At 33.7% G+C, this 18,431-nt stretch overlaps 1 protein-coding gene across 1 annotated transcript; it reads right to left on the reverse strand.

Annotated features, from left to right (window-relative positions):
* Positions 1–1,964: 1,964 nt before the first annotated feature.
* Positions 1,965–15,556, reverse strand: LOC139513247 (uncharacterized oxidoreductase YjmC-like). The gene is made up of 13 exons (XM_071301576.1): positions 15,464–15,556; positions 15,168–15,344; positions 14,008–14,118; positions 11,448–11,528; positions 11,198–11,259; positions 10,760–10,813; positions 8,658–8,756; positions 8,351–8,416; positions 7,759–7,819; positions 6,455–6,573; positions 3,818–3,913; positions 2,852–2,959; positions 1,965–2,092 (listed from the first exon to the last, which is right to left on the reverse strand). The coding sequence occupies exons 2-13, from the start codon at positions 15,331–15,333 to the stop codon at positions 2,045–2,047; spliced, it is 1,071 nt and encodes a 356-aa protein (XP_071157677.1). The 5' UTR covers positions 15,334–15,344; positions 15,464–15,556; the 3' UTR covers positions 1,965–2,044.
* Between the last annotated feature and the right edge of the window lie 2,875 nt (positions 15,557–18,431).

Genomic DNA, 18,431 nt, shown 5'->3' on the forward strand with positions numbered 1-18,431 from the left:
TGGTTCAGTTCGTAACAATTAATTTACAACAGTTCTACATTCTTTTGAGTCCCCCAACGGATCCCATTCGATACCTCACAACAATTCGACAGGTACAGGTACACCGTACTCTATAAAATGTGCTCCGAAACTACATGAGCAATAAAAAAATCAAATCTTGTAAAGGATGCAAGGTACTGTCCGATTTTGAGATCTCCATCATCGTGCAAGCGTTCATGGCGTATTGTCGTATAGGGAGCTACTACAGGCGCCGAATGGGACTCTTGTGGTTTTTTACTCGAACTTCAATTCTGTACGGACAAAAGTGACTTTTGTTCAACAAAAATGAGTTCAGTTCAACAAAATTTGTAGCATACTACAAATTTAAAATTTTGTCATACAAAATTATCTTTCAGTGGACAAAAGTTACTTTTGTCATGTAACTTTTGTCATGACAAAATTCATTTTTGTAACACAGACTTTACTTTTGTTACCTAATTTGAAAACTGGGCGACAAAAGTCAATTTTGTATGCAAGTAAGTTTAGATTCTGTGAACTAATTTGCATACAAAATCGACTTTTGTGAGACAAAATTGACTTTTGTGAGACAAAATTCATTTTTTTGTCTCAAAAAAAAATTGACAAAATTCAATTTTGTCTCGCATAAGTCAATTTTGTCTCACAAAAGTCAATTTTGTCTCACAAAAGTGAATCTGTCTCACACAATTGACATTTGTGTTTTAATTTCCATATCAGGTAACAAAAGTCAATTTTGTATATGCAAATATAATAAGTTTATATTTGCATACCTTTTTGACAAAATTGACTTCTGCTGTTGTTTTTTTCTATGGTCTTGCCAAGTTGTCACTTTGGCACATTCCCCATTTCCATTCTCAATTTTATTTTGTCTACAAAAATGAATTTTGTCTACAAAATTGAAGTTCTCATAAAACAAGTCTGTATAGCATATTTTGTAAGACAAAAATGATTTTGTTATGACAGAATTGAATTTTGTACAAAACCACAAGAGTCCCATTCGGCGCCCCGTAGCTACGCGCCTGAATTTGTTTACTTTGCATATACTTAATATTTCAGTGACGTTGATCAACATTATTTTACCTAACTTTACATACCAGCTAGGCCTTCTGAGTCTAGACTGGGACTATAATAGTCCAGGTCTAGGCATTATTTTTGTCTACAAGCTAATTAAACACCAACATACAAAACATAAGCGCAGCCACAATTCTCATGGCAGTGTTTTAGAACTTTTAAGAGTTGTCATTCGTGACCAACGAAATGTATCAATCGGAAACAGTGTTAAATTTCCCTCACATGTTAACACAGTCTATTAAAAAATATGTCATGTATATATAATTGAGCAAATGTTTCTAAAATGACTTTAAATATATATAATTGAGCTAATGTTTCTAAATGACTTTAAATAAGTATGGTTACCAAAGTAAACAAACTATTATTGTCATTTTGTTTATTTTCTTTGGTTACATCTTCTGACATCAGACTCGGACTTCTCTTGAACTGAATTTTAATGTGCGTATTGTTATGCGTTTACTTTTCTACATTGGCTAGAGGTATACGGGGAGGGTTGAGATCTCACAAACATGTTTAACCCCGCCGCATTTTTGCGCCTGTCCCAAGTCAGGAGCCTCTGGGCTTTGTTAGTCTTGTATTATTTTAATTTTAGTTTCTTGTGTACAATTTGGAAATTAGTATGGCGTTCATTATCACTGAACTAGTATATATTTGTTTAGGGGCCAGTTGAAGGACGCCTCCGGGTGCGGGAATTTCTCGCTACATTGAAGACCTGTTGGTGACCTTCTGCTGTTGTTTTTTTCTATGGTCGGGTTGTTGTCTCTTTGGCACATTCCCCATTTCCATTCTCAATTTTATATTGATTTTGTTACTTTTTCATAAAACAAGTTTTCTTTTGTTCAGCACCAGTTTGCACATTGATCTTAACAATCAAGTTATTCTCGAGATAATATTTATTTCGAATATCCCTAATTGAAAGCATAATGAAAAATGTTATTAGTTCAGTAACGTTCGATCATAAAGTTTTCATTGGCGCTAACTTGTAGGTCGCTGCAATTTCATTCTAAAAAAATAAAAACAAATGATTATAGTAGTGAATTAAATTCAAGGTAACGTATTATAGATACACATGTACATTTAAGAACATATCTACATGCCATTCTTGTCTTGTTTGACTTGGAAATATGCTTTTGTCTTGGTTCAATCTAAGAAAAAAGGTACTTATGTTTGTTGTGTTTGCTATTCTTAATACTTAGTTGATGGGTTGATTTTAACGTCCAACAGAACATGTGCACATGCCAAATTTGTTTTCTCGCTTGACATTGGAGAGGTCCAAACATGGCATGAACTATAGCACTATAGACAAGCATGCAGGCACGAGACCGCCTTGATTCTCATTACTTTTAAGCTTAGCTGTATCGACACAATTATTGAAGCAGTCATCAATGATACCAGATTCGTGATTTTGAACGCATGGTGTGTGTTTTTTCTAGCAATACCAACGAGTGAAGCTTAATACTAAACAGGCGGAAGGCTAATTCAATTACAAAGCGATAGTTCCTTGCTTTTAAATAATGTTTAAAATCAAATTAGAGTAACAGGGCGATGTCACAGGTTTTTTTATAAAATTTTGCACACCAACTTGAATCGATTAATATAATGTCAAAACCGAGATTTTTTCTTCAATTTATATAGTGTTGAAATTGCAATCATTCAAAATGTCACAATTTTGTTCTATTGTTCAACAATAATGATAACCACAATAATCAAAGCACATAGACATTTGTAAATTAATTATATTTTTCAAAATGAATATACTCACAGCAAATGTTATTTGATTTTCATGATAAGGTATGCCACCGAGTTTGTCACAGAGTTCCATGTGGTTTCTCTCCGGGTCTCCTGGGACTAATACTGGATCCTTATCCGCCTGTAAATTTAAACAAATCATATAAGAATACCGAGATGCATGTGAACTTATGTGGTTCATAAGTGTTTCTCGTTTTTATATAGATTACAGTGGCGGATCCAGAAATTTTCATAAGTGGGGCCCACTGACTGACCTAAGAGGGGGCCCGCTCCAGTCACGCTTCAGTGATTTCCTATATAAGCAACCAAATCTTTTCCCAAAAGGGGGGGCCGCCCCCCCCCCCTAAATCCGCCTCTGGATTAGACCGTTAGTTTTCCCGTTTGAATGGTTTTATACTAGTAATTTTTGGGGCCCTTTATAGCTTGCTGTTCGGTGTGAGCCAAAGCTCCGTGTTGAAGGCCGTACATTGACCTATAATGGTTTAATTTTATAAATTGTTACTTGGATGGAGAGTTGTCTCATTGGCACTCATACCACATCTTCCTATATCTATTAACAGACGTATCGTGAAACAAGAATGCACACCCTGAAATGCATCGCCTATTTACTAATTCTGACTGAAGTTTAGACTAATAGTCTTTCAGATTATCACTAAACGTTAAGCAAACTACGATCAATTATTTTGTGTGGTCAAGGTAATATGACCAAAACATTAACATTATCATTGATCCATGAAAATGAGGTTAGGGTTAGAGGAACTATAACTTGACAACTTATACTCGTTCTATACAACACCATATATTGGCCTGTTGCTTAAAATATCTTAAAATATTTGAGAAATGGACCTATTGGCAGATGCCCGCCGCAGTTCCTCATTTAAAGCCTGACCTTTCTTTCGACCAATCCGGTTAGATAGAATTCAGAGCAGTTTTTGAAAAAGAACTATCCTAAATTATATTCAGTACTAATGAAACTCACTGATGGCTGATCCCGGCATGCATCAATTAATGTCTGCATTCTGTCCGTAAATCCTTCTTCAAATTGACTAGGATCAATAGCTATAAAACACTGTCCCTACAAGACCAAACTATAATTCATATGAAAAGTACTATACAGACAAGATGGTTGATTGACTTAACACATACTTAAAAATAAAATCGAAAACGGATAAACTTACTATATGTATTCTCTTAAACAAAATAATCATTTTTTAAATAAGAAAATATATATGACAAAGTACAATTGACACAAAAATAGATGAGATTTGAAATGAAGGAAAAGAATGGCGCAGCATAGATTGGTTGCTTTATTTTAGGTTCCAGTGGCAAATATATCATACTTGTTAAGGGACAGGTCAATATTTATTTAGGGTGGGGACCGGTGCAATTCATATTTCTCCCTTAAATAAATATATGTCCTACTCTCTGCATATACCAAAAAAAGTTTCTGTCTTATATGAAATATCTACTTAAAAAGTATATGTCCTACCTAATCTATGAATAAATAAAACAGACTTTAACTTCATTTTTATCAGATTAACATAGATCACATATAGTAGTCTTTGAATTTCAACTGAAGAAGGCAAATAAGATTTCTTTTCAATTTCACTTTCACTGCCTCTACTACTACTATTACTACTGTATTTGTGAGCCAAAATTTGTTCCTGTGAAAAAAGTTCCAGTGGAACTAATTTCACAGGAAATATGTTCTGGGAGAACTTTTTTTCACAGACAATTTCTATATAATTTGTTCCATCTCTATGAAATAAGTTCCACACTTTACTTGGTGAAATAAGTTCTGGGTTGGTGAAATTTGTTCCTTACCTAGTGAAATAAGTTCCATGTTTGTGAGATTTGTTCCTTACCTGGTGAAATAAGTTCTGGATTTGTGAAATTTGTTCCTTACCTGGTGAAATAAGTTCCTTGTCTGTGAAATATGTTCCACTGGTTAAACAAGTTATCTTATATACTGAGCACTTGTCATCAGTGAGTTTAAAGTCATTATAAAAAACATGTACTATATTGATAATGTAATAAATAAAAAGTGTAAACATCCAATTGGATCATGTGGAGTAAAGCAAAATTTTAATAACATGCTCAATTAATAATACTAAAAATGGACCTTATGAGCCAGGAAAGAGTAGAATAAGAAATAATAATAAAAGTCACTCCGAAAAAAAGTATTATAGTTAAAGATGAACATTTGTACTTTTTGAAAAGGACAAAGTGACTGATCAATTATATTAAAAGACATAAAGAAACAAAAGACACATTCTTTTAAAAATGTGCAATTATCATAGCTAAGTACATGTATGATTAGAACACCCATGACAGATCATTAGGAAACAAGGAGGTTGAATACCACATAAACCATAAAACACAGATACATTATCATCGCATCATTTTCTTATCTTCATCCTACAGTCATTCCTTCAATTGCAAATGTACCCCATGCAAGCACAGAACTTATTTTCTGTGAAATAAGTTTCGAGCAGAACATTTTCATTGATTCCTATAAAATACCTTCGTTTAAACATGTTAAAACTAATATCAAAAGAACTTATTTCACTTTTTTTAAAAATTTTAATATTGGAACAAAACTCATGGTGCTGTGATTTTTGTTCCGGAACTTATTTCACACTTGGTTAAAAAATTAGTTCCGGAACAAATTTTATAGTGCTGGAACATATTTTCTGTGACATAAGTTCCAGTGGAACATATTTCCTATGAAATTTGTTCCGGTGGAACAAATGTCACGCCGGAACAAATTTTTTGTTACATATTCACCATTAGTATTATTATCATGATTGTCATTATAACTGTCAGAACTGTCATAGGCTCTTAATTATTACAAAGTCATCTTCTTTATCTGTTTGGATTTGATCATTATCTAGAGCCCTCACTGTTTCTATGTTCAGTGGCGGATCCAGGGGGGTCCAGGGGTTGGAACCCCCTTTCCACTGAAAAATGAGGGTATATGCAATACGGACACAAAGTTTGCTTTGCAACAGGTCACATACGGGCCCTTCAAAGGGTTGTTGCAAGGTTACTTATCGTGCAATAAGCGTGGTGCAATAAGCGTGACAATGTCTTTACTCGAGTCATTGGATTTAAATCGCGATGCTCACCAGACGTACACAGTCAAAAGGAAGCCTCGTAATGACAATGGTTTTATTGGCAGACGGAAGAACACCAAAGTAACCAGCTTTCTATTCTGAGGGACTACACGTGACGTGTGTGATGCGAGAGAGTTCGTTGTCGGCGTAAGAATCCGTTTAATTTTAAACTGCTCTAAATAAACATTAAGTTTGTGTCAAAGTTATCAGAACATAAAAAATGAACATCGTTAATGTTTAATTCGAAAATTCATTCCTCGAAGATTTGCAAGAGTTAAGTTCTCTGGAATGCAAAAATTTGAGAAATGTAATTAGTATTTTCAACATATCTGCCACATTCACAATATCAACAATCTGTGATATTGCACCTCGAAGTTCGCAATTCAAACTACTACATTTTTGCCTTATGCGTTAATGTAAGATATTTATTGCAATTATTGTTTCTTTGCATAAAAACTGTCCAAAACAATAAATATAGTTACGAAAAGTAATAAACTCACTAAGTTTGCGGGTCTTTCAAATGCTTTCCACTGTCGTACAAATGGTCCAAAAGCACCACCACTTAAAATGCCACAAAATGTTTCTACCATCATAGCTAGACCATAGCCCTTGTAGCCACCTTTTATAAAATATTCATATCATTAATCATCTGGCGGATGGTGAACGAATGGTTATCAAACACAAATTTCCCATCTTTTATATAACAAATTACAGATCCAGATGATTAAATGAAAAACGTTTTACTGAGATATACATTTCTACCATTCTAATAAAATACATTGATTTAATGGTTATGGTTTTTTTTTCACATGCAAAACTAGAAGTTCACACAAGCTTGTATATATTTCCAAGCATTCATTTGTAATATTTCTAAATCTTTTCTAGGTGTCATACCACCAATTAAAAGTCCCTATCTGTTCAACCAAATTTTGCAATTTTCACAGCTTTCTAAATATTTTACCTTAAGTTTAACTTCATAGAAACTAGGTATATCCTGAATCGTTCAGGTGTCACCTTTCTGCATGCCAACTTTCAACATACATTCAAAATCATATAAGAAAGAAGAGAGCTTCCGAAAGGAGATACCACTAAAAATAACCCCTGGTTTTCTGGAAATCTTAAATAAGTATACTATGGAGCGCATTAATCCTCAATTTTTAATGCAAACTCATAAACAGGTAAATTTTGGCTTAAAATGGTCTTAATATATTTCTCTTTCAACAAAAACTTTCATTTCTGCAAATTTGTTGATTAGTTTAGGTGAACAATGACATCAAATGCACTATTTTTTGTCCGAGTAGGCCTACTTTCACATACGTTCTAAATTTGAGGGAGTAATTGGTGGTGTGACACCTCTAATTCTCTTGAAAGAGCCAACACAAATTGTGTCATACTAACCAAATTTTGACAAGAGTGACAACGAATAGCACCAGAAACATTTTTTGTTTCAAAAGGTACTGCTAACTGTTTTCTTCTAAGCTCTTATATATTTCTCTTTAAGACTTTAAACCATGCATGCAGCTGGACAATTGGATGACTTATCGGAATGAAAAATATAAAGCTCAGTCATTTACCATTCCAAAAAATATAAAATGTATAAAAAATTTGCCTCAAATCAAGCTGATTGTGGCTTTAGTTTTGTAGATAAATCGTTTTTTTATATTATAGTTTCAAAAAAGTTAGGACCTCTTTGTGATATAAATAATTTAGTGCCCTTGATACAGTAGTTCTATTTTATGTACCAAGTTATTAAGGTTTGTTTTCAGGTAGTTTTACATTAGCATTACAATCAACAATAACTCACTACTTTCTTCTTTACCACCAAGAGGCATCAAACCATGGAGATCCTTAAAGTCATGTGTTTCCTAGCAAAAAAAAAATAATAAATTTAAACATACCATTCTTAAAAAAAAAATTCAATCAGTTTTTAACAAAACAATAATACTATTTTAGTTTCGTATTTTAGATCAGATGTTTTTTTTTGTAATTATGTCGAAACACATACTGGAAATGGAGATTTATTTAGTTTTAAAACTCTGGAGAGTAGAGGCCTTTTCCAGGATGCAGGCTGCTTGAACTACATTGGAAAAAATAAATTAAAAAAAACCTGACATAAAAAAGTCTTGTGAGATTTAGTCACAAATTAAATCTTCTTTATAAAGTGGTATGATAATACTTGAGTGACATTAATACACAAACCTTAAAAGGGATATTGATCACACTACATTCAGAACGTTTTTCCTTGGTAGTCTCAGGACAGTTACTCTTCCTATATAATATAAACGACCTCCGAAACTATGATGCTGTCAGCCTTCGTATTATAGTACACTGTAACATGTTGTCATGTTATGTGAAACAAAAACAAAATTGTACAGTCTGTAAGCTAGGTAACTTACATGACCACTTTTATCAACAGTCCAACCACTTGGCAACGGTTCTCCTTTTCTGTCTTTTAATTCTGCCTGTGATAAAACATACAGTATGTACATTTGTCATACGCAAATTTTGTCTATATGTTATTGGCCAATGGGTTATGTGTAGTAGATGATTAAACAAAAGCTTCTTCTTCTGTAGAACAATTTTATGCTTTTTATTTTGTCTATTACGAATATATTTTGAAATTTATGCCAACAAAAAAAAAGACTACTCAAAAGAGAAAATCAGCCATATTTTAAAGGGCTTTACATGTTGAGCATTATATACCTTTCCTAATGCTACTGCAGTGGTTGCCATATCCAAGACAAAACTATCACCATTATTGGCCGGTGCTGCAAGACTTAAAGGATTTGTTCCCAACGTTCTCTGTAAAATATATAAATAGCTGTATGTATCTGCATAACTCACTTAATGAAACTAAGTCAGTTGTATTGCTTTCAAAATTTAATCATTTCAGTTACTGATCACACATAATATAAGTAAAGGTTTGAGTTTTAAGTATCCACCTGTCTTGTATAGTCTGGAATAATTTGCATGAAGTAAGTTAAAACGAAGATGCGAGTAAATGTCCATTTGATAGAACAGAAAGAAAAACACACGAGACAGTAGTAATTGGTACGTCACTAGTTATTGTTATACCGCAGTCCCACTAGGCCACGATCGCACTACGATCTGTGAAATAAATGCAAATTTTGATGATCGTAGTACGATCGTGTAGTTCGCAGTAAGGTCGTATCACGGTCGTGGAGAGGTCTTCAAGATCGTGATGAGCGTTGTCAACTTTGAACATGTTCAAAACAATCGTGGTGCGGTCGTGGCGAAATCAGGTCGTAGTAGAAGTGTAGTGAGAACGTACTAAGATCGTAGTAAGATCGCAAAGGTCGCTGTATCATCGTAGCTAAAGCGTGATTCTTCTCTTCAGAGAAAGTGCGCTACGATCTCACAGCGACGTAATTACGACCTCACTACGACCATCACGTTCTCACTGCGACCCCACTACGCTTCCACTACGGCTATACCACGCTGTTCACGACCATAGTACGATTCTAGAACGCTCTTGCCGTCCTCATCACGCTCTTCTTACGACCTGACTGCGTTCATACTACGACCATCATTCCCATTGTCATTTTCACATAAAATATATTAAATCTCTCCAGGTTTTGTTTGTCTGTATGTAATTAGGACTTCTTGTCCATTTTCTCTAACGGCTCAACCATGCTTCTCGTTCTTTTATAGATTAGACCGTTGGTTTTCCCGTTTGCATGGTTTTGAATTAGCAATTTTTGGGGCCCTTTATAGCTTGCTGTTCGGTGTGAGCCAAGGCTTCTTGTTGAATCATTTCTTTCGCCTATAATGGTTATTTTTATAAATTGTTACTTGGATGGAGGGTTGCCTCATTGGCACTCGTGCTACATCTTCCTATATTTATTGACACATCTGTGTCATCTCTGCTATCGTTCATTAAAATCTCGTCATTTGAGCTTTATGAACCAGCAATAGGTTGTAATTTAGGTTTGATTGGTCGGTCCGACATCTCTGCTTGATCAGGATTCATTGTTTCCGAGAAATCTACTTATTAATCAAAAATAGAAGGAATGGAACTGTATTGATATGGAACACGATGTTGACGTTATTGCTGAGAGCGTAGTAATATCGCGGTATGAACGTAGTATAATCGTGTCAAGAGTGTTATAATCATAGTAGAAGTGCGGTAAGATCGTGTTGCAATCTAATAACTCGTGGTTTGGTCGTAGTGAGAATGTAACACAATTGTGTTTCATATCAAAGTGTATTAAAGATAGCATAAATGAAACACTTAATAATAATGTATACGAATATTATAGACATATATCCTACAGCCAATAAATGACCATGTTTACTGTGAAATAACATGTATCGTCAGTGGTTAATTGCATAGTTAGCGGGATCGTTGTAGAAGCGTAATTAGGACGTAGTAGCATCGTGAAAGCAACAAAAATTTATGCCATGCCACTCATACCGCGACCTCACCACGACCTGAATTTATATTAGATCGCGGTGAGCGGGGTGTGATCGTGGTCTAGTGGGACTGGGGCTTTAGGCAACTGATTTCCATTACACACAGTCAAATTGAGTTAAGTCGATTTGATGATTGGCTGATTGATGTTTTAAAGGTTCATCAGTGCTTGAAAAATGAATCGATGTATGAGTTTCCCAATCGATGTTTGAGTTGCTCAGTCAATCGATGTACTCATTTCAGTAATGAACACATTACTCATCAATGATAACATCGATTCGTACGTAATGCATCAGGTATCAATGCACAATTGTATTTCTTCTACTTAAAAATTCTTATAAATAACAGAATATATTGTGTTAACTTTACTAACCGTTGTCCCTCGTGGAGGAACCATCATAGGAGAAGTATTACAGAATGCCATGCCCTAAAATAAGTTAAAAATAATCTCTAAACAAAAGTATGATTCTCAACAACAATTACAAAAGTAAAATAATAACCTTTATCAAGAAGTTAAATAATAATAAGAAAATATCCCCTTAACCGATGCACATACTAAATATAGTTACGGCATTTGTTTAAGACTAGAATAAAACGACAAAGAACCAAATGCAATACTTTATAAGATGATTTGACACATGCTTGCTTAGCTAATGGCAAATATTTCATGCATATTGAGGACGAGAACACTTAATCTGATAGGCAAGATTTGCTTCGTTTGTCGAAAGGGGTATTCAATTTAATCACTAGAAGTCAATCATATTAGGTAGAGCTGATAATTATTCGCTAAATCACTTGTCCAGTTACTTACCAGAAAACCTTGCTCCATTGCACGCAAGCTATACCACCCTGCTATTCCGAAATGGTTTGACCCTAGAAGAAAAAGTCTGACAGTGTTAACGTTCCGTCATTTTAGTCGTTTTGCGTGAATCGAGTGGACGAGTGTTAATAAAATATATTTTTTTTTATGCTCCATATTGAAATGTAAATATATGTGAACTTAAAGAGTTTTCAGTTTTCATATATGTTGATCTTTAGTGGATACAGTCTATATTACTCACCTCTACATGAAACAAAACCTATTCCAGCTGTTTTTGCTTTTTGAATAGCAAGGTCCATACAAAATCTGGCAACATATGGACCTAAAATAAAAAGAAATATAAATCAAAACAAAAACAAAAACAAAACAACCTTCAAAACGAAAACTTCTTTAGTAAGGAAAAGACTATTAGGAAAACTTAAATAGAGATGTGCATCTATTTTGAGAACAATCTAAGTCAGGCGTCTGTAATAAATGTATAGTTGACACAGTTCGAGTACCATTCAGTGGCGGATTCAGAACTTTTTGTAAAAAGGGGGGTCGCTGACTGACATAAAAAGGGGTAGGCGCTCCAGTCTTTCTTCAGGGAACTCTATATAATCAACCATTTTTTTCCTATAAAAAAGGGGGCCTCCAGGGCCCTCTGGATCCGCTTATGCCCTGTATGCAATGCAATGTTTTAAGTTATGTTTATGTGAGACAATATTTCGAAAATATATAATCAAGGTCAAGATGCATTTGTTGAAATTTAAAATACCTTACACAAGACATCATTTGGCCTTTTATAAATACCAATACATATATCATGTATATAGTGTTAATTATTGTTTTATCAAAAGCATGAACCGTCATTCTTTTCTCGATTACTAGTGCAGTACTGTATCATTATTTTTGTATGTGTTTTTATAATTGCTGCTAGTGTAACATAAAATATTGTTCCCCATGCAATATTGTCTGTCGGGGAAAATTAAATTTTAAATATTGTCACAGACACTATTGTATAATGAAATACTGTCCAGGACAATATTTCATTATGTCTCTACAAGGTCATTCATTTATCATTTTCTACCAATTTATTTTTTTCTCCGTGTTGAAAGTCTTATTGTGACTTTGAGATGAAGAAACGCAATAAACGTGCTATTCCTTTGCTTTTTATTATCATGGACTGATTTTGTGTCATGGATGGATACACCACATCCTTGCTTTTCTTTTCTATTGTATTGTATTACTTCACTTCCTTTATAGATATGATCTAGTCCTATGACATATGACTTCACGATCTTTATTCAATTTTTCACGTGAAATTTCACGTTTTTATACTGATATTTTTATATTAGTTTATTAATGCGAGGTGGTATATTGATAGTAATAATAAAAAATAGCAAAATAAATAAATAGCAAATAGAAATAGAATTGAAAAATAATGCCCCGAGGTAATATATTACAGGACTAAAACGTAAGTAAACTATGTAAATGTCTCATTATGTCTCAGCTATTAAACCAAGAGTTCCAAATGATGAAGTTGAAATCATCCCATCGTAAATTTTACGGACGCCGTCACGAGTTGGTTGACCGTTTATATGGAATAACCGTTTCACAGATGATATCGAATATGTTTCTTACGTCGTAACTATACATTTGTAATCCTCTTCCCTTTTCATGAATGGGAACTTCTGTATTAGACTTTTTACCGGGTTTGTAATATTATGAGCAACACGACGGGTGCCACATGTGGGTGGAGCAGGATCTGCTTACCCTTCCGGAGCACCTGAGATAACCACCAGTTTTTTTTCTATGTTGTTATTTGTGTACTATTATTTGTCTGTTTTTCTTTTTCATTTTCGTCCATGGCGTTGTCAGTTTATTTTCGATTTATGAGTTTGACTGTTAATCTTTCGCCCATCTTTTAAACTAACCAACAAATTGACTTAACTGATGGTATAAAAAACATGTTCTCTCTCACTCACAAAGTATAATTTTCGTTATTTGTCGGTGTAATCAATTTGTCTTCGACTTACGAGTTTGAATATCCCTTTGGTATTTTTGGGCTTTAACACAATGTTTTTTGTAAAACATCTCATAACTATCGTAGAAACACTTCGTTAATAAAAACTGGTTTCCCATTGAAGCTTATAAAGTGACTAAAAAAATGGTGAGAAAAAAACCATTTAGAAGCGCACAAAGAAACATCTAAGGTCAACTCCTAAAAGTGGGTGGTAAAGGGTTATTTTCGTGCAACGTGATCGCCGTTTTTTATTTGACGTTCAACGTGTTTTTACTTTTTTATTTGACGTTCAGTCGTGCAAGACGGGTGCCTCGTTCAACGTGTTCTGCTTATTTAATTTACGTGCATCGTGATTTTCAAAGTCTTATTTTGCGTGCTCGGTATTTTTCAAATAAAATTCAAACACTTGGCAGGGATCGTCAAGAAATACTTTTTTAAAAGCCGTAAATCAATTATATCATAAATGTGTATACTAAATCGGGAATATCAAGTAAAACAAAGAGTTAATATAAACAAGAAGGTCACAAAAGGTTCAAATAAAAGTATTTATTTTTCGTCCAACGTTCATTACAGAAATTATTTCACGTTCAACGTGAAATTATGTCTTATTTCACGTTTTTTTCGTGCAAGCACCCCCCCCCCCCCTTTACCACCCTCCTAAAACAAACGCAGCTCACAAAAAGACATTTTTTTTAACAATTCTATTTCAGCTATGACAATGTGGACTTTTTAACAAGACTACTGGTGTCACAGTAAATAACATTGTCATAATTTAACTGAATAATTCAATTCTTACCAATTAAATTATTTCCCTCCACTAGTGCTGTTCCAGCAGATTCCTTTACAATATCCGGTTCTTTATTTTCTTTAGATGCTGTTCCAGATTTTATTTCATTCAAATACATATCTGTAATATTAAAAAAAATATACGTGATAATAACCCGCTTATTATAAAGTCTGAAATGCTTCTTTCGTACATTCTGCATTGGAAATCTATTACTTTCCAAATGATAAGAAACATATAATTTCCTAGCCCTTCTTGTGGCGTTTGCTGCGCTCGAAGTGTTTTTTTTATATTTAAGGAATGACTGTAATATTTTTTCTGTCTATGAAGAAATAACATAGAAATGTGGTGCACACTGCATAACCCACGTAGTGGGTTATTTTAAAGTGTGCACCACATTTTTTTAATGTTTTAATAGACAAATAAAATATTACAGTTATATCTTATAACTTAATTCTAAATTCTCTTTTAAACCGAAGTAAATCATGAAAAAAAAACGTTGATGATGTCACGGTCACATGACTAAATTATGTCTATGAGCTGATTAACAAACGACGTCAGCCAATCAGAAGACATGTTTAATTCATCCAAAATTAAATTATTGCGGTTTAGACTTAGTATCAGAAAGGTTGAAGTATGGATGATTAAAGAGATGAATAAACAAAATACCAATACACAAAGCAATATTAAGCCCCCCCTCCTTTTCCAAAAAAATTAAAATGAAATAAAATAAAACTACAAATAAACAAATGCACAAGCAACAGCCGTAACGGTATGATTTTTATCCACGAATGTCTGTCATACTTCATGTCTTTTCTTTTATCATTTATATCAATATTTAAGTGCTTATTAGACTAGAACCATAAGTTTTGAAGAATATTAAATGTAGATATTCAAACTCAGAACCACAATTGTATTTATTTGCAAATAATCATTCCGATCCAATATGCATAATCGTCATTTCAATTTGTATCATAGTAAATGATAGTTGAAATGAGCAAATACAAGTGCTTTTCCATGAGCTATGATTGACTAAATTCATAAGCATTATACCCTGTATTAAATGTGGACGGAAGTTTAAAATAGATTATGTTTATCTCTGACAGAGTTAAAGGTAAGGTACAAGTACATGTATTCTTCCAATTACTGATACAAAATAAATGTGTATCTACCTAGTCGATTCAATCCATGACTGTAATGCCCCCTATAGTCTGCAGATACCAGCAAATCGGCTAGGACAGAACCCCTTTCTGACTGCAGACCAACAGCCTCCATTGCTCGAACCACAAATGTATGTAGCTCTTGCCTTGGCACCACCTTTTCACTTTCATCCGACATGTTGTAAGTATCTGAAATATAACACAACTGTGTAGTTAAATGTGTATTAGGCAGCGTGAAATATAAGTTTATCTCAAGTGACCACGCATTTCCTATAGATATAAATATTCAACAGATATTCTAAATTTACCTATTATTTGATAGATCTGTATATACAAGTTAATATCTAGGACGTTGAGATTACCGAATCGTATCGACAAATCCTGTGTTAAATAATATTCAATTTGTTATACATAGCATAATTTTCTGTATTTTTTTTTATTAAATGTTCGAAATAATATTTTTTTTACAAGAATATTAATGAATTTGTTTAGATATTGCACGAAGAATCTCTTAAATAATCTTAAGAAATTTCTTTTTAAAAATTAATAATCAAACCCTGTTGGTGTCGGATGGCCTAGAAAAGATGATGATGCTGCACAGGCTGTGAGTAAGCATGTACCAAAGAGCCGACAAAAAAAAGTGAAAAACTTTTGGAAATATGTCAACGCTAAAAGAAAATCCAATACTGGTGTATCTGTATCAGAATTACATAAAACAGAAAATAACACAGTGAAAGTGGCAAGCAGTGACTCGGACAAATCAGAAAGTTCTTGCTGATTGTTTTAGTAGTGTGTTCACTCATGAAAATGGAAAAATATGCCAGTAATGGAACAGGAAGATTATAGCCAACAGTCAAGTGATGATTTATTTACTAAAGAAGAAGTCAGAAAATTGTTGCCAAATTTGAACATAACCAAATCACCAGGCCCAAATAGAGTCAATTCAAAACGACTTTTTGGATTAGCCTCTCTTATAAATAAACATTTGAGCATGATTTTCAACAGTGATTTGAAAAGGTGAGGTACCCGAGTATTGGAAGATTGCTATAATAACTGCTTTATTTAAGGTAGCACAATACAAAGATTTTTCATCCCCAATCAGACATCTTTAAACTGATTTAATTCCACTCATCCTTCTTTAAATTTTATAAATGAGGTACCAAAAGAAAGAAGAATGATTAATCTTTCAAATTGTGATAATTTCATTATGACATAATTATTACATAATTAATTGTTATGTAATTAGTTGCTATATTGTGATGTCCATACTTGAATGAATTTAGCTTCTTTGTTTTTCATAGCATCCCAAAATATTTTATAGATTCTTGCACAACACAGTTTGACCTCCAAAACTGTCTCAGATTTTTCCTATTGTATTTCATTCTCTCATAAATCTTCAATGAAGTTTGCAACATCAATCCATAAGAGATCACTAAATTCAATGTGGTATAAAATTTGTTCTATTGATGTTTTTGGAAATCTGAGACACAGTTTTGGAGGTCAAGCTGTGTTGTACAAGAATCTATAAAATATTTTGGGATGGTATGAAGAACAAAGACGCTAAATTCATTCAAGTGTGGACATCACAATATAGCAAATAATTACATAACAATTGATTATGTAATAATTATGTCATAATGAAATTATCACAATTTGAAAGATTAATCTTTCTTTTGGTACCTCATTTATAAAATATAAAGAAGGATGGAATGAATTACATCAGTTTAAAGTTGTCTGATTGGGAGTTAACAAATCTTTGTATTGTGCTACCTTAGGAAGGGCGATAAGAAATCAACTTCAAACTACCGTCCAGTTAGTCTCGCAAGCATACTATGTAGATTTATGGAGAAACTTATCCAAAAGCGAATTATTGACACATGGATAGACATAATCTGTTCAGCAATCAACAGTTTGGCCTTATTGGTGGTAGATCAACTTCACTTCAGTTGCTGAAAGTCCTAGAAAAGTGGACAAATGTACTTGATAAAGGAGATATATTACACTCGATTCATATGGACTTCATGAAAGCATTTGACAATGTTACACATATGAAACTGATTCACAAGATTCAACACTATGGTATCAGTGAGCAAACAACAAACTAGATCAGAAGTTTCATTAGAAGTAGAAATTTATGCGTACAGGTCAATGGGTCACAATCAAGTTGGAGGAATGTAACCAGTGGAATTCCACAAGGCTCTGTATTTAGACCAATTTTATTCGTTCTTAACATCAACGACTTACCAGATATTGTTATATCAGACGTGTTCGTGTTCGCCGACGAAACCAAATTATTCAGAGAAATAGTCAACCAGAGCGATAAGAAACTTATTCAGGATTACCTTGATATCCTAATTGTTTGGAGAAAAACTGGGCTTTTGAAATTTCACCCAGAAAAGTGTAAAGTTTTACCTATCAGCGGAAGGAACACTACACACCAAACTCCAAACTACACGATGAAAAAATATGAAGGCGATCGCACTAACCTTGTTGAATGTTGAAGGAGAAAAATATATTGGAGTAACTATGGACATGAATCTGTCATTTGCAAATCATATTCAAAATCAAGTTAATAAAGCCAGTCAGATCGTAGGCCTCACTCGCCGTTCCTTTGTCCACATAGACAATTGCATATTTTCGTTATTATTTAAGGCACTTGTAAGAACGAATTTGCAGTATTCAAACAGTATATGGTCACCCTACAGGAAGGATGACATTTCAAGTATTGAGAATGTGCAAAAGAGAGCGACCAAAATGTTGCCTACAATAAGAGACTTGCCATACGAAGACCACCTACGAAAACTGAAGCTTCCAATCCTCCGTTTTCGCCGTTTACGAGGTTACATGATAGATTTCGAGGATTGCGGGAACGTAATGCGTTCCTATATGTGCCGTCGCCACTAACGATATGACATCGCGTTTCTATGTTATATTGTAACTATGATTATATGCTTATGTTTGAATGAATATTGAACTGTACACATGTATTTTATTGAAAGTCAAACCTAGTCTAACACAACGAGAAGTATACAATTTATTGACAGGAGTATACGACACGAGAGTAACAAATGGTTTACTAGAGATGAACAACACAACTTAATCGACAAGAGGCCACTCAATGAAACTTATGAAACAACGCAGTCGTCTGGATGTGAGGAAGTATTCCCATTCCTTCCCCCATAGAGTAGTGAACATATGGAGCAGCCTCCTTGAAGAAGTTATATATCAGCCAAAACTTTAAACACTTTCAAAAATAGATTAGATAAATTTTTGGCC

Source organism: Mytilus edulis, chromosome 2 (assembly GCF_963676685.1).
Source record: "Mytilus edulis chromosome 2, xbMytEdul2.2, whole genome shotgun sequence".
Lineage (NCBI taxonomy): Eukaryota > Metazoa > Mollusca > Bivalvia > Mytilida > Mytilidae > Mytilus > Mytilus edulis.

What these genes read in the sequence shown, in the direction of transcription:
- LOC139513247 (XM_071301576.1), bottom strand. Translation starts at nt 15,333, where the DNA reads ATGTCGGATGAAAGTGAAAAGGTGGTGCCAAGGCAAGAGCTACATACA. An exon ending in AGGTTTTGTTTCATGTAGAG is followed by an intron (nt 11,260 to 11,447) that starts GTGAGTAATATA and finishes TTTTTCTTCTAG; the next exon opens with GGTCAAACCATTTCGGAATA. An exon ending in CTGCAGTAGCATTAGGAAAG is followed by an intron (nt 8,417 to 8,657) that starts GTATATAATGCT and finishes GTTTTATCACAG; the next exon opens with GCAGAATTAAAAGACAGAAA.